This window comes from Aquarana catesbeiana, linkage group LG04, assembly GCF_042186555.1.
Source record: "Aquarana catesbeiana isolate 2022-GZ linkage group LG04, ASM4218655v1, whole genome shotgun sequence".
Classification (NCBI taxonomy): domain Eukaryota; kingdom Metazoa; phylum Chordata; class Amphibia; order Anura; family Ranidae; genus Aquarana; species Aquarana catesbeiana.
This window is the reverse complement of record NC_133327.1, coordinates 11,679,353-11,703,832: the sequence shown is the minus strand read 5'-3', so window position 1 is coordinate 11,703,832 and position 24,480 is coordinate 11,679,353. Positions and strand designations below refer to the sequence as shown.

The 24,480-nt window shown below is 42.9% G+C and overlaps 1 protein-coding gene across 5 annotated transcripts in view; it reads left to right on the top strand.

Annotated features, from left to right (window-relative positions):
• The first annotated feature begins 683 nt into the window (after window positions 1-683).
• MSRA (methionine sulfoxide reductase A) overlaps window positions 684-24,480 on the top strand; it is a 433,629-nt gene continuing 409,832 nt past the window's right edge. The window contains exons 1-3 of one of the 5 annotated variants that reach the window (XM_073624830.1): window positions 684-791; window positions 6,326-6,447; window positions 23,413-23,502. In XM_073624830.1, coding sequence (XP_073480931.1) covers window positions 6,348-6,447; window positions 23,413-23,502 — 190 coding nt within the window. In that variant the 5' untranslated portion in view covers window positions 684-791; window positions 6,326-6,347. Of the gene's footprint in view, window positions 816-6,325; window positions 6,481-23,412; window positions 23,503-24,480 lie in introns of all 5 variants that reach the window. The other 4 variants (XM_073624828.1, XM_073624829.1, XM_073624832.1 and 1 more) reach the window with 4 other exon arrangements.

Below are 24,480 nucleotides of genomic sequence, written 5' to 3'. Positions count from 1 at the left end.
AGGGGGTGAATACATACGGACATCCCAATTATCATTTTTTTTATTTCTGAAAAATAGTTTTATGTATATATTTTTCTAATTTTACTTCACCAACTTAGACTATTGTGTTCTGATCCATCACATATAATTCAGATTAAAAAAAATATTGAACTAAAGGCTGTAATGTAACAAAGGGGGGGGGGGGGGGGGGGTGTTGGGGGGTGCGGGTGAATACTTTTGCAAGGCACTGTGTATATATACATACATATATATATATATATATATATATATATATATATATATATATATATATTTTTTTTTTTTTTTTTCATTTTTTTATTCTCTCTCTCTCTCTCTCTCTCTCTCTCAATAATTAACGATATGGTGTTGTGTTTTGCATTATCTTCCTAATAATAATGCCATATTGCTGTAGTTGCAATTACTTAAAAAAAAAAAAATAAATAAAAAAAATAATATATATATATATATATATATATATATATATATATATATATATATATATATATATATATATATATATATATATATATATATATATATATATATATATATTATATTTACATATAAATAAACGTACAATTGACTTTTTTTTCAGTATCTCACTTCATTGAAGAACACGATGTAATTCTTCTAACATCTCATCCTCCATAGATGAATATCATTGTAATGGACAGTGAGCGCGCACGTTGCTCTCTCCTGCCCCCTGCAGGCCGCCGTAGTTGTAGTTCCCCTGGAGGATGCCGGGAGTTGTAGTCTTTAGTCCTGTGTTGGTTATGGCAGCTGTCTGTTAGGTAATATTTCTTCCTCCTCTACAGGTCCGTGTCTCCCGTTCCCCTCCTCCTCTGATCCGAGCTTGCAGCGTGTGTGTGTCTGCTGTTAGGGGGGGAACAGTGGTGAACAACAGGTCCCAGCATGCCTTGCAGGCTATGGTGGGACTTGTAGTTCCCCAGCAGCAGGGGATGGGGGAGGGGAGGAGAGTTCCTGGATGTGTGGTGGTCAAGGCATTGGGGTAGGGAAGGGTTAGGGCCCCTGACTGGTTTTATTTTGGGTGTCTGTGGAGAGATTTCCCTTCATTTTCTGTCATGGAGACACAACACACACAGGTGTCCCCAATGGAAGATTTCCCTTCATTTCCTGTCCCGGAGACACAACACACACAGGTGTCCCCAATGGAAGATTTCCCTTCATCTCCTGTCCCGGAGACACAACACACACAGGTGTCCCCAATGGAAGGTTTCCCTTCATCTCCTGTCCCGGAGACACAACACACACAGGTGTCCCCGATGGAAGATTTCACTTCATTTCCTGTCCCGGAGACACAACACACACACAGGTGTCCCCGATGGAAGATTTCCCTTCATCTCCTGTCCCGGAGACACAACACACACAGGTGTCCCCAATGGAAGGTTTCCCTTCATCTCCTGTCCCGGAGACACAACACACACAGGTGTCCCCGATGGAAGATTTCACTTCATTTCCTGTCCCGGAGACACAACACACACACAGGTGTCCCCGATGGAAGATTTCCCTTCATCTCCTGTCCCGGAGACACAACACACACAGGTGTCCCCGATGGAAGATTTCCCTTCATCTCCTGTCCCGGAGACACAACACACACAGGTGTCCCCAATGGAAGATTTCCCTTCATCTCCTGTCCCGGAGACACAACACACACAGGTGTCCCCAATGGAAGATTTCACTTCATTTCCTGTCCCGGAGACACAACACATACAGGTGTCCCCGATGGAAGATTTCCCTTCATTTCCTGTCCCGGAGACACAACACACACAGGTGTCCCCAATGGAAGGTTTCCTTTCATTTCCTGTCCCGGAGACACAACACATACAGGTGTCCCCGATGGAAGATTTCCCTTCATTTCCTGTCCCGGAGACACAACACACAGGTGTCCCCGATGGAAGATTTCCCTTCATTTCCTGTCCCGGAGACACAACACACAGGTGTCCCCGATGGAAGATTTCCCTTCATCTCCTGTCCCGGAGACACAACACACACAGGTGTCCCCAATGGAAGGTTTCCCTTCATCTCCTGTCCCGGAGACACAACACACACAGGTGTCCCCGATGGAAGATTTCACTTCATTTCCTGTCCCGGAGACACAACACACACAGGTGTCCCCGATGGAAGATTTCCCTTCATCTCCTGTCCCGGAGACACAACACACACAGGTGTCCCCGATGGAAGATTTCCCTTCATCTCCTGTCCCGGAGACACAACACACACAGGTGTCCCCAATGGAAGATTTCCCTTCATCTCCTGTCCCGGAGACACAACACACACAGGTGTCCCCAATGGAAGATTTCACTTCATTTCCTGTCCCGGAGACACAACACACACAGGTGTCCCCAATGGAAGGTTTCCTTTCATTTCCTGTCCCGGAGACACAACACATACAGGTGTCCCCGATGGAAGATTTCCCTTCATTTCCTGTCCCGGAGACACAACACACACAGGTGTCCCCAATGGAAGATTTCCCAGCACTTCCTGTTGTGGTGACAATGCAAATATTTTGGAATTCCCATCACTTTCTCTATTAGAGATGATGGTCAGCAATTAAATATTAACCATGTGCTGAGCAGACCCTTTCTAGAACTTTTTGTTTACAAGTTAAAATCATTTTGCTTTGCTAGAAAATTACTTAGAACCCCCAAACATCATATATATATATAAATTAGCAGAGACCCTAGAGAAAAAAATGGCGGTTGTTGCAATATTTAATGTTATATCGTATTTGCACAGCGGTCTTTCAAACGCATTTTTTTTTTTTGTTTAAAAATACACTTTAATGAATTAAAAAAAAAAAAAAACCCCACAATACTTAGACCAATTTTTTGTTTGTTATGCCGAGTTAATATGATTCGTAACGTGTCACGCTTTAAAATTGCGCACGCTTGTGGAATGCTGCCAAACTTCAGTACTTAAAAATCTCCATGACCATTAAAGGACCGAGCCTCTTTCTGAGATTTGGTGTTTTGCAAGTTAAAAACATTTTTTTTTGCTAGAAAATTACTTAGAAAATTACTTCGCAAATGAAAAATTACTTAGAAAATCACTTATTACCCAAACATGAAGTATACGGTATATATATTTTTTCTAACACCCTAGAGAATAAAATGGCGGTCGTTGCCATACTTTCTGCGACACCGTATTTGCGCAGCGGTCTTACAAGCGCACTTTTTTTGGAAAAAATACATTTTTTGAATGATAAAATAAGACAACAGTAAAGTTAGCCCAATTTTTTTCTGTATTGTGAAAAATGTTACACAGAGTATATTAATACCCAACATGTCACGCTTCAAAATTGCGCCCGCTCGTGGAATGGCGACAAACTTTTACCCTTAAAAATCTCCATAGGCGACGCTTTAAAAAATTCTACAGGTTGCATGTTTTGAGTTACAGAGGAGGTCTAGGGCTAGAATTATTGCTCTCGCTCTACCGATCGCAGTGATTCCTCACATGTGTGGTGCGAACACTGTTTACATATGCGGGCGCGACTTATGTATGCGTTCGCTTCTGCATGCGACCTCGGAGGGACGGGGCGCCTTACATTCTTCTTCTTTTCTTATTTATTACATTTTTTACTTTTAATACTGTCACTTAAATTTTTTTTTCTTATTTATTTTACTTTTTTTTTATTATATTTTTTATTATTTTTACACTGTCCCCTTATTTCTATCTATCTATCTATCTATCTATCTATCTATCTATCTATCTATCTATCTATCTATCTATCTATCTATCTATCTATCTATCTATCTATCTATCTATCTATCTATCTATATATATATATATATATATATATATATATATATATTTTATTTATTTATTTTTTTTATATCTCTTGTAATAGAAAAAAAGCATGACAGGACCTCTTAAATATGAGATCTGGGGTCAGAAAGACCTTAAATCTCTCATTTAACTTTAGGCTGCATTCACACCTGAGCGCATTGTTTTTAGGCGCGTTTTAGGACGTTTTTCTGGTGTCTTTTTTGAGCGTTTTGGTACAGGTCAAAAGGTCACCAATGTAAAAAGCAGAGAAACGCCTGTAATCTGCCTAGAAAGAAGGTCATGAACTTTTTTGCGCTTCAGGCGTTTTGCTTTGGAGCGCAAACCTCTCCCGCCGCCTCTAAAAATTATCCTGTAGCCAATCCGCCGCCGGGATCACTTTGACGCTAAATCACCCACAGAACAAAAGGATACCGAGGGGGTTATGGTGGATAGCTGCTGTCATTACCCCGGTATTAAATATCTATCTATCTATCTATCTATCTATCTATCTATCTATCTATCTATCTATCTATCTATCTATCTATCTATCTATCTATCTATCTATCTATCTATCTATCTATCTAATCTATTTATCTTATCTATCTATTTATTATCTATATCCCATCGATCTATCTATTTATCTATGGGATATAGATACTGTACCTATCTATGTATGTCTGTCTTGGAGAGTTGGGAAATATGTTATGTTGGTGATGGAATGACGTGTGGTTGGGTAATGTCCTGTGTTGGGTCACATCTCTCTCCATCCTGTACTCTCTGTCATCTCTTCCTCCACACCTCTTATTCACTTCATTTCCTTCTGTTAAATCTCCCATGGAAAGTGTTTTATCTGCCTAATAAGTGCACACAGTCTCTGTTGATCCTGACAAAAATCCGGTGGGCTGATAACATCCTGTGCTCTTTGCTTGTGCTGTACTGAAATCTCAAGCAGTTGTACCAGCCCTATGCTGCACTACAGAACACCTCCCCCATACAATATAGACATGCAGATCACTTCCAGTGTAGGTGACTACACTGCTTCTCTGTGAGCACAGTGCACTGAGTCAGGGTTGTCGCTGTAGGACAGGAAGTGTGTTGTTGGCAGGATCACCAAGAGAAGAATAAAAACAAAAGTTGCCACCACAGCTAAGCACCGGTATAGAGGAGCAGATTTGTCACCCCAGGCTGCTTGCTTCTGATTTGGATTACAGAACACCTCCCTCTCCCCTCATCTGCACAGCATAGGCTTGTGGCTTTCTTTTCTTTTGCTTTCATTCCTTTTCTTTCCTGTACTTTTTCTTTTTTTTCTTCTCCTTTATTTCCTTTTTTTTCTTTTCTTATTTGTTCCTTCTTTTTCTTTTTTTTCTTTTCTTTTTCTTTTCTTACTTTTTCTTATCTTTTCTTTTTTTCTTTTTATTATCTTCCTTTTGTATTTCTTTTTCTTTTCATTTTCTTTTCTTTTTTTTCCTCCTTTATCTTTTTCTTTTCTTCCTTTTTTTTCCTTTTCTTTTCTTCCTTCCCTTTCTTTTTTCTTTTTCTTTTTTTTCTTCCTTCCGTTTTCTTTTTTCTTTTTCCTTTTCCTTTTCTTTTCTTTTCTTTACTTTTCTTCCTTTTTCTTTTCTTTTCTTTTCTTCCTTTGTTTTATTTTTCTTTTTTTCTTCTTTTACTTTTTTTTTCTTTTCTTCCTTTTCTTTTACTTTTCATTTCTTTTCTTCCCTTTTTTCTTTTCTTTTTTCTTTTTCTTTTTTTTCTTCCTTTTATTTTCTTTCTTCCTTTTTCTTTTTTCTTTACTTTTCTTTTCTTTTCTTTACTTTTCTTCCTTTTTCTTTTCTTTTCTTCCTTTGTTTTATTTTTCTTTTTTTCTTCTTTTACTTTTTTTTTTTCTTTTCTACCTTTTCTTTTTCTTTTACTTTTCATTTCTTTTCTTTATTCCACCCCCTTTTTTTTTTTCTTTTTCGTTTTCTTTTTTACCTTCCTTTTTCTATCTAGAGCTCACAGCCCTGATGCAAACATTGGGCTGGGTCTTGGGAGGAGTTATGAAAATACAAAAATGCCTTGATGTCATCACTAGATCTCTGCGCTGCCCTATGCAATGCAGGCAGATCGTGGCTGGTGGGAGGAGTGTAGTGTTTCCTAGGCAGGCTGTATTTGGAACGTGGACCGCCCTAGGCAATGCCCACATGAGACGCTGAGCCTCTATGACTGAAAGAGCCAAAATCCAATGAACGAAAGGTGTGGGCCAGAGCCAAGCGTGGGGAGGAAAGGGCTAGATGATGCTGGGTGTCACCTAGGAAATGAGGCGAGCTTCTTTAGACTTACAGCAATCTCTAACTCATATTGTGAGAAGCTCACAGCGTGCAGTGAATTCAGAGTAAGCTTGTAGAAGACTGTAGCCAATGCTGGAGGTTACGATTTAACGTTTCAGCATAGGTTGGCTTAAAGGGAAGAAGCTAATTCATGAAGGACGCAAGCATCTTTCTTCACCGTATCTGTCCAAGTATGAGAATTGTCATCTCCTGTCCCTCTTGTGTGATTACAGAAGCTGTGAGTTTCCTGTCCTTATGCTGACTTCCTCCCGATTGCTCACCTCCCGGGTATTGCTGTTCCAGCTCTTCAGTGGCACGTTCATGGGAGATATGAGCTCCAAGGTCCAGCTGCTCGGTAAGGACACCTCAGAGAAGATGCAGGTTTCAGGTTGGTGCGCTCATTTTTCTTAGTTTGGAATCTCTAAGGGCTTGTTCTTACGTGAACCCCCCCCCCTTGGAAACCCATCTGTGGGAGGTGGACAGGCGGCTGGAAGATGATATGTCACCTTCTCATCTCCTGTTTTATAACCATAAGAAGGCCAAGCCACCGCCCTTCAATTTCATGGACAGCAGGTGGTTGCAAGGGCGGCAGTGGGGAGCAGTGAGGCCACCCACTTGTGTGACAATAGCAAATTTAATATTCGCTATTGTCTTCTCCTCCCGGCCAATCAGGAAGCTGGGTCCTGAGACCCAATTTGGCCAAGGAGTCTCAGGACCCAGCTCCTGTTCGGCCAGGAGGAGAAGCAACGGCCCCGCTTCTTCTGGAGAAGCTGGAGCGAGGAGCAGTTGATGAGCATCCTGCGGAGGAGCCAGGGAGAGTTCCTGGGGGAGGCGGTGGAAGTCTTCCTCGGGGTTCGGGAGTTGTCCTGCTGCGACAGGTTCTTCCGCAGAGTCTTCACCAGTTCCTCGTTCAGGCATGGATTAGTGCCGCCGCAGTGTCCGCTGTCCACCTCCGGGACCACCAGGGTGTCCGAGCTGGGTGCCGACTGCTGCTGAGCCAAGTCCACCACTGTACAGCTTACTGCAAAGTCTCCGCCACACCGATCACTGCAAACCCACCTCTGTTATACTCAGCACTGGAGGAGAGCAACTCACACTGACACCTACCGACCCCCCCCGACCAACCAGCACTGGAGGAGAGCAACTCACACAGACACCTACCGACCCCCCCGACCAACCAGCACTGGAGGAGAGCAACTCACACTGACACCTACCGACCCCCCCGACCAACCAGCACTGGAGGAGAGCAACTCACACTGACACCTACCGACCCCCCCGACCAACTAGCACTGGAGGAGAGCAACTCACACTGACACCTACCGACCCCCCCCGACCAACCAGCACTGGAGGAGAGCAACTCACACTGACACCTACCGACCCCCCCCGACCAACCAGCACTGGAGGAGAGCAACTCACACTGACACCTACCGACCCCCCCGACCAACCAGCACTGGAGGAGAGCAACTCACACTGACACCTACCGACCCCCCCGACCACCCAGCACTGGAGGAGAGCAACTCACACTGACACCTACCGACCCCCCCGACCACCCAGCACTGGAGGAGAGCAACTCACACTGACACCTACCGACCCCCCCGACCAACCAGCACTGGAGGAGAGCAACTCACACTGACACCTACCGACCCCCCCGACCAACCGCCTCATACAACTACTCTGCACAGTGATACTGAGAGCAGCAGGAGAAGGAGGAAAGAGCAGACACTGCATGACTCTCCTGTATACACCCTTCTCTATATACACCCCTCTGCTATATACACCCTCCTCTATATACACCCCTCTGCTATATACACCCTCCTCTATATACACCCTTCCCTATATACACCCCTCTGCTATATACACCCTCTGCTATATACACCCTCCTCTATATACATCCCTCTGCTATATACACCCTCCTCTATATACACCCTCCTCTATATACACCCTCCTCTATATACACCCCTCTGCTATATACGCCATCCTCTATATATACCCCTCTGCTATATATACCCTCCTCTATATACAACCCTCTGCTATATACACACTCCTCTATATACACCCCTCTGCTATATACACCCTCCTCTATATACACCCCTCTGCTATATACACACTCCTCTATATACACCCCTCCTCTATATACACCCCCCTGCTATATACACCCTCCTCTATATACACCCCTCTGCTATATACACCCTCCTCTATATACACCCCTCTGCTATATACACCCTCCTCTATATACACCCTTCCCTATATACACCCCTCTGCTATATACACCCCTCTGCTATATACACCCTCCTCTATATACACTGCTCTGCTATATACACCCTCCTCTATATACATCCCTCTGCTATATACACCCTCCTCTATATACACCCTCCTCTATATATACCCCTCTGCTATATATACCCTCCTCTATATACTCCCCTCTGCTATATACACCCCTCTGCTATATACACCCTCCTCTGCTATATACACACTCCTCTATATATACCCATCCGCTATATACACTCTCCTCTATATACACCCCTCTGCTATATACACCCCTCTGCTATATACACCCTTCTCTATATACACCCCTCTGCTATATACACACTCCTCTATATATACCCTCCTCTATATACACCCCTCTGCTATATACACCCATCTGCTATATACACTCTCCTCTATATACACCCCTCTGCTATATACACCCTCTTGCTATATACACCCCTCCTCTATATACACCCCCCTGCTATATACACCCTCCTCTATATACACCCTCCTCTATATACACCCCTCTGCTATATACACCCCTCTGCTATATACACCCTCCTCTATATACACTCTCCTCTATATACACCCCTCTGCTATATACACACTCCTCTATATACACCCCTCTGCTATATACACCCTCCTCTATATACACCCCCCTGCTATATACACCCTCCTCTATATACACCCCTCTGCTATATACACCCCTCTGCTATATACACCCTCCTCTATATACACCCTCCTCTATATACACCCCTTTGCTATATACACCCTCCTCTATATATACCCCTCTGCTATATATACCCTCCTCTATATACTCCCCTCTGCTATATACACCCTCCTTTATACACACCCCTCTGCTATATACACCCATCTGCTATATACACTCCCTCTATATACACCCCTCTGCTATATACACCCTCCTCTGCTATATACACACTCCTCTATATATACCCATCCGCTATATACACCCTCCTCTATATACACCCATCCGCTATATACACTCTCCTCTATATACACCCCTCTGCTATATACACCCCTCTGCTATATACACCCCTCTGCTATATACACCCTTCTCTATATACACCCCTCTGCTATATACACCCTCCTTTATACACACCCCTCTGCTATATACACTCTCCTCTATATACACCCCTCTGCTATATACACCCTCCTCTATATACACCCCACTGCTATATACACCCCTCTGCTATATACACACTCCTCTATATATACCCATCCGCTATATACACTCTCCTCTATATACACCCCTCTGCTATATACACACTCCTCTATATATACCCTCCTCTATATACACCCCTCTGCTATATACACCCTCCTCTGCTATATACACCCATCTGCTATATACACTCTCCTCTATATACACCCCTCTGCTATATACACCCTCTTGCTATATACACCCCTCCTCTATATACACCCCCCCTGCTATATACACCCCCCTGCTATATACACCCTCCTCTATATACACCCCTCTGCTATATACACCCTCCTCTATATACACCCCTCTGCTATATACACCCTCCTCTATATACACTCTCCTCTATATACACCCCTCTGCTATATACACACTCCTCTATATACACCCCTCTGCTATATACACCCTCCTCTATATTCACCCTCCTCTATATACACCCCCCTGCTATATACACCCTCCGCTATATACACCCCTCTGCTATATACACCCTCCTCTATATACACCCCTTTGCTATATACACCCTCCTCTATATATACCCCTCTGCTATATATACCCTCATCTATATACACCCCTCTGCTATATACACACCCCTCTGCTATACACACCCCTCTGCTATATACACCCATCTGCTATATACACTCTCCTCTATATACACCCCTCTGCTATATACACCCTCCTCTATATACACTGCTCTGCTATATACACCCTCCTCTATATACACCCCTCTGCTATATACACTCTCCTCTATATACACCCCTTTGCTATATACACCCTCCTCTATATACACCCCTCTTCTATATACACCCTCCTCTATATACACCCCTCTGCTATATATACCCTCCTCTATATACTCCCCTCTGCTATACACACCCCTCTGCTATACACACCCCTCTGCTATATACACCCATCTGCTATATACACTCTCCTCTATATACACCCCTGTGCTATTTACACCCTCCTCTATATATACCCATCTGCTATATACACCCTCCTTTATATACATCCCTCTGCTATACACACCCTCCTTTATATACAATCCTCTGCTATATTCACCCTCCACTATATACACCCCTCTGCTATATGCGCCCTCCTCTATATATACACACACACCTTTATATACAACCCTTCTCTATATACACCCTCTCCTATTTACACCCATCTGCTATATAAACACTCCTCTATAGACACCCTCTCCTATATACACCCTCCTCTATATCCACCCATCTCCCGCGGGGGGGGGTTGGCATTAGTCCCCCCCCCCAAAATATTGAGCACCAGCCGCCACTGATGGGCGGTCATGGCACGTCAACTTTAATGAGTTGCATTCAGTGGTGGTGTAGCAGAATTAATTTTTGCTGCAGCTCCATATCTTTGTTTAGGTGGGTGGTCAGGGGCAGTAAAAAACCCAGGATTAACTGTCTGCTTCTACGATCCCCTGGCCACACGTGTGAACGAGCCCTTGGGCAGCATTGAAAGGGGCAGCATTGGAAGGGGCACCTAAGGTTCAGAGAAAAGATTTGCCTTAGATGGTAATTTTGTGTCTCCTGGATTGTCCTGTCAATAGGAAAAATATGTATTCTATGGTTCTGGGTATTCTTTTGTACAGTACGAAATTTAATGCCCGTAAAGAAAACCGCTAACATAGTAGACGGGCAAATCTTAATCCATGGCAAAAGTGAGCAGGTCTTGGTCTCCTCTTTTTGTTCTGAAGACCACATAAATGTGTTTATACCTAGTGACACCTATGAAAAGGCCAGCATGGTGGCTTGATGGTTAATATTTCTGTCTTGCTGCACTTCGGGTCCTTGGTTCAAATCCCAACCAGCACACTATCTGCATGGAGTTTGCATGTTCTCCCTGGGTGGGTTTCCATCCACACTCCAAACATATGCTGTTAGGATAATTGGCTCCTGTCCAAACTGGCTCTAGTATGTGTATGTACAGTATGTGTGATGGGAACCTTAGATTGCATCTTCATACAGCCCAAATTCCTGCACCCTTATACCTCAGATCAGACTGAATTGCTGCCCCTTTACACCTCAGATCAGCCCCAATTCCTGCACCTTCACACCCCAGGTTAGCCCCAATTCCTGCACCTTCACACCTCAGATCAGTCCAATTCCTGCACCTTCACACCTCAGATCAGTCCAATTCCTGCACCTTCACACCTCAGATCAGCCCCAATTCCTGCACCTTCACACCTCAGATCAACCCCAATTCCTGCACCTTCACAACTCAGATCACTCCAATTCCTATACCTTCACACCTCAGAGCACTCCAATTCCTACACCTTCACACCTCAGATCACTCCAATTCCTGCACCTTCACACCTCAGAGCACTCCAATTTCTACACCTTCACACCTCAGAGCACTCCAATTCCTACACCTTCACACCTCAGATCACTCCAATTAATACACCTTCACACCTCAGAGCACTCCAATTCCTACACCTTCACACCTCAGATCAACCCCAATTCCTGCACCTTCACACCTCAGATCAGCCCCTATTCCTAGACCTTCACAACTCAGATCACTCCAATTCCTGCACCTTCACACCTTAGAGCACTCCAATTCCTACACCTTCACGCCTCAGATCAGTCCCAATTCCTACACCTTCAAACCTCAGAGCACTCCAATTCCTACACCTTCACACCTCAGATCAACCCCAATTCCTGCACCTTCACACCTCAGATCAGCCCCTATTCCTGCACCTTCACAACTCAGATCACTCCAATTCCTACACCTTCAAACCTCAGAGCACTCCAATTCCTACACCTTCACACCTCAGATCAGTCCCAATTCCTGCACCTTCACACCTTAGATCAGTCCCAATTCCTGCACCTTCACACCTCAGATCAACCCCAATTCCTGTACCTGCACACCTCAGATCAGCCCCTATTCCTGCACCTTCACACCTGAGATCATCCAAATTCCTGCACCTTCACAACTCAGATCACTCCAATTCCTACACCTTCACACCTCAGATCAGCCCCAATTCTTGCACCTTCACATCTCAGATCAGTCCTAATTCCTGAACCTTCATGGCTCAGATCAGCCCCAATTCCTGCACCTTCACATCTCAGATCAGCCCCAATTCCTGCACCTTCACAACTCAGATCACTCCAATTCCTACACCTTCAAACCTCAGAGCACTCCAATTCCTACACCTTCACACCTCAGATCAGCCCCAATTCTTGCACCTTCACATCTCAGATCAGTCCCAATTCCTGAACCTTCATGGCTCAGATCAGCCCCAATTCCTGCATCTTCACATCTCAGATCAGCCCCAATTCCTGCACCTTCACACGTCAGACCATCCCAATTCCAGCACCTTCATACCTCAGATCATCTCAGTTCTTACACCTTCACGGCTCAGATCACCCCAACTTCTGCATCTTCACAACTCAGATCACCCCAACTTCTGCACCTTCACAACTCAGATCAGCCCAATTCCTGCACCTTCATACCTCAGATAAGCCCCAATTCCTGCACCTTCACACCTCAGATCATCCCAATTCCTGCACCTTCACACCTCAGATCAGCCCAATTCTTGCACCTTCATACCTCAGATCAGCCCCAATTCCTGCACCTTCACACCTCAGATCATCCCAATTCCTGCACCTTCACACCTTAGATCAGCCCTTAATCATGCATCTTTGGACCTGTGATCAGCCCCAGTTCCTGCTTTTTCACACCTCAGATCAACCTCAATTCCTGTGCTTTTGGACCTCAGATCAGCCTTGCCTTTACACTAGGTTCCATTCAGCTGCCCATCTATAAATAGACACCTGGAACCACCAATGGGGCTAGAGAGCAGTTTCTACATTTTTTTGTATCTCCCTAATTTCTAGAACCTTCAGACATGGTTTTTAAGTTATTTAATAGAAATGGATACTATAACGTTTTTGCCAGATCTATTCCAGCTATCTGCAGTGTCTATAAAGTAATCTCTTGCACTTGTTTCTAGTTTTGGGGTCTATTTTTTTTCTTGCTATAAGTCTTCTTGGTAGTTTGTGACCAATTCACCGTTCATACATGTTTGCTTTCTATGAACAAGAGCATTGATGAAATGATTTTATATTTTTATGCAAGCCGTAGAAAAAACATAAATCTAAACAAATAAACTCACCTTTTTTACTTATTTCGAGGTTGTGGTCAGGAAGGTACAGCTTTTCGTATGTGGTGGACAGGTCCAAAAGTCAAAAGGTTTTGAATATATAATCTCATCTACTCTCTTACCCAAGTAAACCCAATAAAATCTCCACGTCGGGCATTACTAGGCCACCCAGGGGATGGGGCGCTGGGACACAGGAGAAGATTGATGGCATTTATCTTTGTGGCTACAAGAATTTTTTATCGCTAGATCTTGGAGGTCCCCCTCATTTCCTCTTGAATTGTTGAAGGCCAAACTGCCAAGGATCATGGTTAATGAATGTCTCTCGGCTATCTTGTATGATAAAATCGCTTTCTTTGAGAAAATAGTGGATCCCTGGATCAAATATGTATCTGGTGATGTATCTTGAACCATCTGTAAGGGCAGCAACCTTGTTCCAACATTCCCTGGATTGTTGGAACATAATTTGGTTATACACTTGGCTTGTGCACGCCTGAGGCCCCAGGGTCTGCACTCTGGCTAAACTGGGTGCCTTGAGCGTCTCAGGTACCCTTGGTTTGCGCGTGCCCTTTCTGTGTATCATGGGACCTCTTGATCTTACTCTCTCTGTATCACATCTTGGGAATGCTGTAATTATCCCAATTTTTCTAATGACTCTATCCCTCTGTAAAGAGTTAATGTCAATTGCTGTCATATACAATAATGTTTGTACTCCTTGTTCCCCTTTTTTTGAAATATTCAATACAAATTCATGAAATAAAAAAATATTATTGTCACTGTAGATAAAGATATAATTTGTCCTGTTTAAAATTACTCTAAAATGATGATTTTGGTGCAAATCATGACAAAGTTATTTACAAATTATATTAATACTTTTTTCAGTTTTGCACAATTTTTTATATGCGACATAAAAAAATCATAAGCAAAACAAGTATAAATTAAAAATTGTTTAGATATTAATTGTTACAAAAACAGAAATAAAAAAATATCAACAAAGTAATAATAGTTAAGGGGAAAGGGGGAAGAAGGAGTTGATTAGAATAGATTAGGGTAACATAAGGGTTAGTACGATGTAAAATAGGAGACATTTTTATTTATTTATTTTTAACTTGCCAGGATGCAAATGTAGTGAATGGCCATATTGTCCATGAGTGAGGGATCTCAATGTGTGCAGTTAGCATTGTAATGTGCAAATCAAATAGATTAGGATGGAGACATAGATTGTAAGCTTTGCTGTGCTGGGACTGACCTAAAAGGTTCTGGTGCTTTCTCCAAAGAGCTGTGGAATGTATCAAAATTATATGAATGTAATTGGAACTCCACTGTGCAATGCGGTTACCAACCGAAGTTCACCCCCTCCTCGGTTACCTGTAGTTATTTAATATAAAAATTCACTATGAACACTTTAAAAAATCAACTAAAAGTCACTGTCAGGAGATGATGGGTGGAAAGCAGCTCAGAATAAATTTCGCATGGAAATGATTGACACACATTACATCTTCTGAACATAACATCTGAACATTGACATATACATCTGAACATAAATCCAGAACCATCATGTGTATGAGGGTTCTTCAAAAAGTTTCCATGCTTTTTTTAGACTCTGTTATATATATATATATGAAAAAGTGCCCAAACTTTTTGAAGATCCCTTGTAAATAAATATAAAATGCAAATGTTCACAGTGTGCAGTGTAGTATTAAATATATTAAATGATTGAACAGTCTTTAGAATCCCTAAATCAGGTCCAAAGTGCACACAGATTTAAAACCAGTAGAGTTTTCAGAGATGTAACTGGCTTCTTCAATGCTCTCTCAACAGCTTTCTCTCTCTTTTTGACCTCTATAACTTAATAATTACATATTTTTTTTTGTTAATCGTGTTTGCTTTATCTTTTGTCTACCTTTTTATAACTCAGACATAACTTTGTTTCCTGTTTCTAAATGCTTGAGTGTTTGTCACCTTGAATCACCAATTCTCAACCTGGTTTCCTCCTAGAGGTTGCTATGGTTCCTTTAGCTGTGGTTGGTTGGGTTTTGTCTTTTGTCTACCTTTAATGGCCAAGCAATGACCATGTTCCCTGTTTCTAAATGCATGAGAGTTTGTCACTTTGAATCACCAATTCCTTACCTGGTTTCCTCTACTGGTTGCTATTGTTCCTTCAGCTGAGGTTGATTGGGTTTTATCCTTTTGTCTACCTTTTATGACCGAGCCATGACCATGTTCCCTCTAAATGCTTACGTGTTTGTCACCTTGAATCACCGCTTCTCAACCACGTTTCCTGTAGAGGTTGCTATGGTTCCTTCAGCTGTGTCTGATTGGATTAAAGTTTTTTTCTACCTTTTATGAACCTGCCATGGCTGTGTTCCCTGTTTCCAAATGTATGAAAGTTTGTCACCTTGTATCACCCATTCTCAACCAGGATTCTGGAGAAATCCAAAGGATGCTTGAGGTTCATTAAGTTGTTGATTGATCTCCCATTTAAGGTACCTGCATAATTCCAAGGCCAAGAACACTTGAAAATATAAATTAGTTCTAGCAGGGGTTCTCCAAGACCTAAACATTATTTTATGGGTTCCTTTGGGGTGAAAAGGTGGAGAAAGGCTGTTTAATTGAGAGCCAAATTTTGGGGTGGATGGTTCGTCATCTTTTGGTTCTCCTTCTTCTCTTTGTTCCTATTCCAGATTCAACCTCCCACTCTGTCTTTGAATAGTCTCTTGAGGACAAGACCATACTTTTTGTTGTGGTAATGACATGATAGACCCTACAGCTTTAGTACTCTCCATCTAAGTTAAATCATGTTTATTATGACTTTTCTGTGCCTTGGGATCATTTTATTTTTCCTTTCACCTTTTGAAACATGGCGGAGCTGAGGAGCTTTAGATTTAAAAAAAAAATGAATGGTCCCATACCGTTGGGCACTTTCGTTGTTGGTTTCAGTGTTTGAGCATTTATCAGTTTGTTTATTATATCACATGAGGTCCCTTCATAAAGAAGTCCAATGGATATTTGTCTACATCCTCTGAACATAAATCCAGAACCAGTATATATATATATGTATAAAATGCACATTTCTGTGATGAGCAGCATTGTAGACTTAAAGTGATAATTAAGATCTATTCTTTTTTCTAAAATAACAAACATGTCCTACTTACCTGCTCTGTGCAATGGTTTTGCACAGAGCAGCCCCGACCCTTCTCTTCTGGGGTCCACCGCTGGCTCTCCTGGCTCCTCCTGTTTTCAAGTACCCCCCCAGCAAGTCGCTTTCTGGGGGGTAATTATGCAGGCACGAGCCGCACCGTGTGCGTTTATTGACACACACAGAGTGGCTTGACCCTGCCCCCCACTCCTTTATCACTGAATTTGATTGACGTCAGCAGGAGCCAATAGCTCCCACTGCTCTTATTAAGTTCATTGAGGAGAGAGAGAGAACAGCACCACTACTCTTAGGCACAGTGCTGAACAGAGATCGGGGTCAGGTAAGTATTTGGGGTGGCAGCGTGGGAGCTGCACCTAAAATGTTTTTTAACTTATTGCAGAGAATGCATTAAGATAAAAAACCTTTAGCCTTTACAACCACTAATATAATAAATGTCTAACTGGTCTTCAAAATCCCTAAAACGAGTCCAAAGTATTTATGAAATGTCAAGTGGAATAATCAGAGATGTAACTGGCTTCTTCAATGCTCTCTCAAAAGCTTTCTCTCTTTCTTCTTTCCGGCCTCCATAACTTAATTGTTACATGTTTTTATTGTTTCTCTTGCTTGTTTTATCTTTTGTCTACCTTTAATGACCCAGCCATGACTGTGTTTCCCGTTTCTAATGGGTGAGAGATTGTCACCTTGAATCACCCATTCTCAACCTGGGTTATGTAGAATCCCAAATCTATAAATTGGTTTTAGCAGAGGTTCTCTGAGTCTTTAAGGGTTCCTCTAGGGCAGGGGTGTTAATCTCAATTTCATTGCGGCCTGCATTAGCATTATGGTTGCCCTAAAATGGCCAGTTGTATCTGTAAGACTACAGTAAATAAATGTATCTGCTCTTTATCATATTAAATAATCGCCTCTGCATTTGAATATTACTGGTTTTAGTAATAACTTAAGCTGTGAAGGGCAGATGAAGACTGGCATGGAGCCCACTCTCACTTCTGTAGCAGATGATGCAAGTCTGAAAAGGAGGGTCGCACACCACTGGTATCATTCACATGGTGTTCTGTCTGAACAGTCTCCAGTAAAGTTTCTTGTGGATGATGCCAGTGTTGTGCAACTCTCCTGTATTATTCTCATAATTATAAGCAGATGTCCAGAGCACCCCACCCCTCCTTACATCTACGGTCAAGAGCCTCTCCACCCTTTCTTACATCACACTGCACCCCTCTTACCTTGTTCTGGGGCAGAGCTGAGAAGCAGTAAGTGCAGGGTCTGGAGGAGGACCAGAGTAGGGCTGGTGTCAGCTTCTGGAGTCTGTTGAATGCTGAGACCAGGGGAGGCAGCGAGGAGAGGTCGCCTCGGCTGTGCAGTGAAGGATCTATAGGAGCAGTTCTGTCCTCTGCTGCCTACTGCTGAGGAGGAGGGATGGGGGCAGAGACTAACCTCTCCGTGGTTACACACAAACGCATGATCTGGCGGAGGAGTTCTGTCCTCCTCTCTGCTGCTGATTGCTGAGACAAGGTGGGGCAGACACAAGAGGGGTTCCGCAGCTGCAGGAGGGGTGCTAGGGCCACATGAAATGGCCTGGCGAGCTGGATTCGGCCCACAGTTCTTGTGTTTCACACATGTGCTCTAGGTTAAAAATGGTTGAGAAAACTACCTAAATAATGTCAAATGAGTTTGTTTTAATAAGAGAGCCAAAGTGGATGGTGGGTCATCTGTTTGTTCCCTTATTTTCAGATTTTTCAGATTCAACATCCCACTTTCTTGTTTTATCTCTTGTCTGCCTTTTAATGAGGCAGCCATAACTGTGTTTCCTGTTTTCAAATGTGTGAGAGTTTGTCACTTTGAATTGCCCATTCTCAACCAGGGTTCCATGGAATACTAGGGTTGCTTAGGTTCACCAAGTTGTGGTTGACCTCTCGTTTGATGATTCCTGCAAAGTTTCCTGGTTTTAGCAGAAGTTCTTTGAGACCTAAAACTTATTTTAAGGGTTCCTCTGGGGTAAAAGGGTTGGGAAGATGCCTAAATAATGTCATAAGAGTTTGTTTTAATGAGAGAGCCAAAATTTGAGGCAGATGGTGTGTCATTGGTTTGTTCTCCTCCTTCTCTTTGCAGATCTGACCTCCCACTTGCTTGTTTTATCTTTTGTCTGCCTTTAATGACCTGTTTCTGTTTACTGTTTCTAAATGTGTGATTTTATCACCTTGAATCACCCATTCTCAACCAGGGTTCTATGGAATACTAGGGTTCCTTCAGAGGTTGCTTGGATTCACTGAGTTGTGGTGGACCTCTCGTTTGATGGTGCCTATCATGATGGTTCCGAGGACACTTGGAACTATGAATTGGTTTTAGCAGGGGGTTTTGAGACCTAAAACTTATTTTGTAGGGTTCCTCTGGGGTAAAAAAGGTTGGAAAGATGTCTAAATAATGTCAAAAGAGTTTGTTTTCATAACAGAGACAAAATTTGAGGTGGATTGTGTGTCATCTGCTGGTTCTCCTTCTCCTCCTCATTCCCATTCCAGATCCAACCTCCCATGCCATCTATACATTGTCTCTTGGGGAGCGGAGCGTGGTTTATTGTGGTATAGAGCTGACATACCCTACCCCTTTAGTAGTCTCTGTTCAAAGGTAGATCTTGCTTATTATGACTTTTCTGTGCCTTGGGATAATCTTATTTCACCTTCTTCTTTCACCTTTTGAAACTGACATGACAGTTGAGTGCTCAAAGTTTTGGATTTTGTGTACGGTTAATTGCCCTCTCCCATTGTACATCTTATTGGTTACCAGTGATTGAACATTTATCAGTTTGTATTATTGTATCTCATGTGTTTAAAACTCCATTGGTGGGCATCTACATTTTCTGAGCATAAATCCCACAATAAGGACATTTCTTACTGCATTGAAGAATATGAAAGTCCCTTTTTAAGAAAGGATTTCTTTTATGCCGTTAATCAGAACCTAAACATAGTAATTTTTATCTGTGACCTTTATGGGGATATAGGATTTCAGGCTGGCACAATTCCCTTCCACCCTCTTTGTCATGCCAAGGGAGATCTTATAACCAGATTTAGCAGAAAGATAGAAGGCACATGAAGCTGAACTCCAGATAAGAAAGACACACATTAATGAGGCTCTGTATTCATGAATACATTAACAATTCAGTTTTTTTAGTGTAAGTACCTAATATACTGCTTGAAAAACAAACAAAAGAGGGCACACCAGCCTACTGCATTGCCCCACAGTATTTTATTATATTTAAAATCAACATAAATTGTCCTCACAAACGTGAAACAAAATTGCTTATCGAGCTACCCATCTGTAGCCTAATGGTCCTTAACTCAGCACACTCCAAAGAACTGGGGGACCTCACCGGCGTTCTAAACGTCTAGCGCATTTCGAAAGCTATCCCTTCTTCATCAGATCCCTGTTTTTTGTAGTGGCTGCAGGACATCCCCAGTCCTAGAGGGCAGCAAGGCTTGTACTTATGCCCTAGTGGTGTTGTTAGCTTCTACATCTTTACCAGGCTATCATACTTATGTGCAGGAGATTTTTTTGTTCATACTGCCTGTATACAGTATGATTAACAAGCTAACAAGGAACATTCTGATAGGAAGAGAGAGCAGAGTAACAGAGAGATGCCCTTATCATTCTGTTGCTTCTTCTTTCACTGTCCAGTCACAGACTGGGGAGGGTCAACACCTGTAAGGGCTCATTAAGACTTGTGGTTGGGGGACATTAAAAAAAACACGGTTGAGGGGTGTTTTTAGCACCACCAACCGCCTCTTGTTAAACTGCAAAGGCAGCGGGCTAGGGGAGTTCTCATGCTGCAGTTGCAAAAATAGGCTCCTTTGTAGTTTCTCAGGGGGCCTGGAGGTGGCTCTTTCTAACAGAGACTCTCCAATGGACACTGAAAAGAGCACCTCTGTTAGAGAGAGACCCTTCTCTAGATCCCATTAAAGTCCTTTGTAGTCTAACAGACTCTATAATGGACACTGATAGGGCCTCTGTTAGAGAGACCCCCCTACAGGTCCCATTTAGACTCTTTTGTAGTCTCTAATGGGGCCTGAAGGGGACGCTTTCTAACAGACTTTCTAATGGACACTGGGAGGGCCTCTATTAGAGAGAGACCCCCCTCCAGGTCCCGTTTAAAAATTTTTGTAGTCTCTAATGGGACCGGGGGGGGGGGGTCTCTCTAAAAGAGACTCTCTAATTGACACTGTTAGAGAGAGAGAGACCCTCCCCTCCATATTGGATTCTGTGGTCTCTAATGGGGCCTGGAGGGGATGCTTTCTAACAGACTCCCTAATGGACACAGAGAGGGCCTCTGTTAGAGAGAGACCCCGTCCAGGTTCCATTATACTTCTTTGTAGTCTCTAATGGTCTCCTGGAGGGGGGGGGGGGTGCTCTCTAACAGAGACTCTGTAAAGGCAGAAGTTGTATTTTGTGCAAAATGTAGGGGCGGGGCATGATAGGGGGCCCTTGCTTTATTTGGTTCTGGGGCCCTGAGTGTTGTCAGTCTGCCCCTGATCTCCACCATATTAACTTTTGGTGGAACACATTCTGGAAATGCATCATTTGAGTTCCCCAGTCATGAGATAGTGTTCAGGCCTAGTGATCATTCTCTAGACCCAGTTGTTTGGGCCACCAGGGGCATCAGTTATGTCTGTCCCCCTTGTGGGCAAAACAGCTGTTCTCAGCACTAGCAGCAAAGGGGCAAGTAGCTTAGAGGTAAGCACTAGTAAGGTGAGTATATGAGGGTTGGGGAAGCCCTTTCTAGAGACACTGTCACCTTGCTCGTGCATGGCCAAGTGACAATGTCTTTTTAATGGTGTAATAATGATTACAGAGCTGCATTAATTTATGTATTTTATATCTGCCTTGAGTTCAGCTTTAAGCCTCATACCTTGCCAGTGCTCAACCCCCTCCCCCTGTCATGCGGCTGTCAAATATAACAACCTAAGTGGGCGTTTGAAGCTGCGACATTTGGCAGTGATTTGAAGACTAACATACACTAGGTACTTGCAGGGACCACAAGGCATTTCCTTAGGCTGAGACAGGCTCAGAATGAATCGATAATAAAGGTTCAGCTTCAAATGAAAAAAAAAATAACAAACATGTTATACTTACCAAGGGTTTTGCACAGAGCAGCCCGATCCTCCTCCCTGCTGGTACTCCTGGCTCCTCCTTTCTGATGATCGCCCCCAGAGCAAGCTGCTTGCTCTGGGGGCACTCGTGCGCGATCGCTCCTGAGCCACCTCTGTGTGTCTATAAGACTCTGCCCCACCCCCCCACTCCCTCCTCACTGGGTGTGATTGACAGCAGAAGGAGCTAATGGCGCCCGCTGCTGTCTCAACCAATGAGGGGGGAGAGACCCGGGAGAGAAGCTGAATCGGGTAAGTGTTGGGGGGGGGGGGGCTGAGGGGGTTTTTTTATGCATAGAATGCATGAAGGTACAAAACCTTCAGCCTTTACAACCACTTTAATACTGCAGTCCTTACAGCAGGGGTAGGCAACCTTTCAGAGGTTGAGATCTACCTGGACAACATGGAGGAAATCAAAGATCCCGCGGGATCTCATGGTCACAACTCATGTGGCACAGTCATGTCCTCAGACAATGTCTTCTGTAACATTACATATAATAAACATTATATGTGGCCCTTTGGTGACATCAGGGGCCACATACTGTATGTGGCCTTTTGGTGACATCAGGGGCCACATATAAGGTCCCACTATACCCCATAAATTGACCAGAACTGTTGTAAGGGATTGTTAACCTGAGCATAGTCTGGAATCTAGATCTTCCCATGATTCTACACAATACAACCGACGGTGGTCTTTTCTACTTTTCATATTTCTCACTTTTTTCTTTAAATGGACTGATCTTTGAATGCACTTTTCTCTGATGGATGAAAATTGGAGAAGGCCATTTCCTCTGAGCCGGTATAAATGCAAATGTTCATATTTGGTGAGATTATAGACTTAATATAATAAATGACTATGTTGCCATCAGAAACCCTAAACCATGTTCAAAGTACACACTGCTTTACGAAATGTCAAGTGAAATAATCAGAGAGGTAACTGGCTTCTTGGAAGCTTTCTCAAAAGCTTTCTTTCTTCCTGACCTTCATATTTTAATAATTACATGTTTTTATTGTTTCTCTTGAATGTTATTTCTTTTGTCAACCTTGGCATGACCCAACCAATGACTGCGTCTTCTGTTTCTAATTTTATGAGAGTTTGTCACCTTAAATAATGTCATAGGAGTTTGTTTCCATGGGAGAGCCAGACTTTGGATTCGATGGTGCATCATCTGTTAGTTCCCATTCCAGATCCAACCTCCCGTCTATAAATTGCCTGTTAAGGGCGGGATTTACAAGTTTAGTCATTTCCGTTCAAAGGTAGATCATGCTTATCACAACTTTTCTGTCCCTTGGGATCATCTTATTTCATCTTCTTGGTGAGTACTGGAGCTAGATTGGGTGGGAAGGCTAAATATAAGCAGATATAACTTCAGCTTTAATTCTGCATTATATTAGCCTTTATTTCACTGGAAATGAGAAGACCTAGGCTCTTATCTGTGTTTTCACATCAGATGTTACATACAGCAAAGGCACATTTGACAAGCAGAAGTTACCCAGTGAAGAAGTCCTTCCCGGTAGGCCAGAGAAAATGAAGGTCTCAGGTAGGTCGCTAGTTATGCCATCTTATTTAACTGTTAATGTGATTCTGTACTCTATTTTCTTTTTCTAAATCTTTATTTATGCATATATGAAAAGCATAACAGTGTATTAATAGGTACAGACGACTCCAATTGCCTCAACAGGGGCACATGTGTGGGGATACATTGCAAAGATCACCATAACACATAAAACTGAAGGACAATGCAGTGACTGTGAACAATGTAGGCCCAGACTAGGGCCACATACCTGGGGCAATCAGAGTCCGAGAAGCCAGTAAGAGCTAAAGAAGGAATCCAAGAAGCGGGGATTAGGAAAGGGTAGAAGGGAGGCAAGAAGATGGGAGAAAGGAAAAAAAAAAGGAAAGCGAAACCAGAAAAAAACCCATCAACCCGGGGAAGGTGGGTAAGAAAATAAATGTCATTAAAGCTTTCCAAACCATCCCTTGTTGAGCAATATGATCAACTGCGTTAAAGTGTCTCACATGCTCAACTATGCTGAAGAATATCACTGCATCAGTTATTTAGATAGGTCAGAGGTGGTAAAATCAATCCAAACTGCCCATGTCGTACTGTACTCTGTTTGAAAGGTTAAGGTCTTGTCTTGAGCAGATGCCCACAAACAAGATGCCCTTTTACCTTGTGTAAGACAGAGGCTTGTTCAGTGTGCCTCTCTGGGTTTTGAAGTACCCGGACTTCATGGGTAAGCCCCAACAACTGGCCATCTACTGTCCAATAAGACTACATTACCAGCCAGTATGGGGATTTTTTTCAACATCAGTTGGCAAGGGGTTTAACCATGAACGGTAATCCTTATTAATAGTGTTGAAATTAACTAGTGTTTTCAGGCTGATAAAGGTAATATACAGCATATTATGCATTTTTATAAGCTTTAAATAGGGTATATGTCTAAAAAATAAATATGACATGCTTCACTTTCTCTGTGCGTCCTACCCACCAGACCAAAATGTGGCTAATCTTATA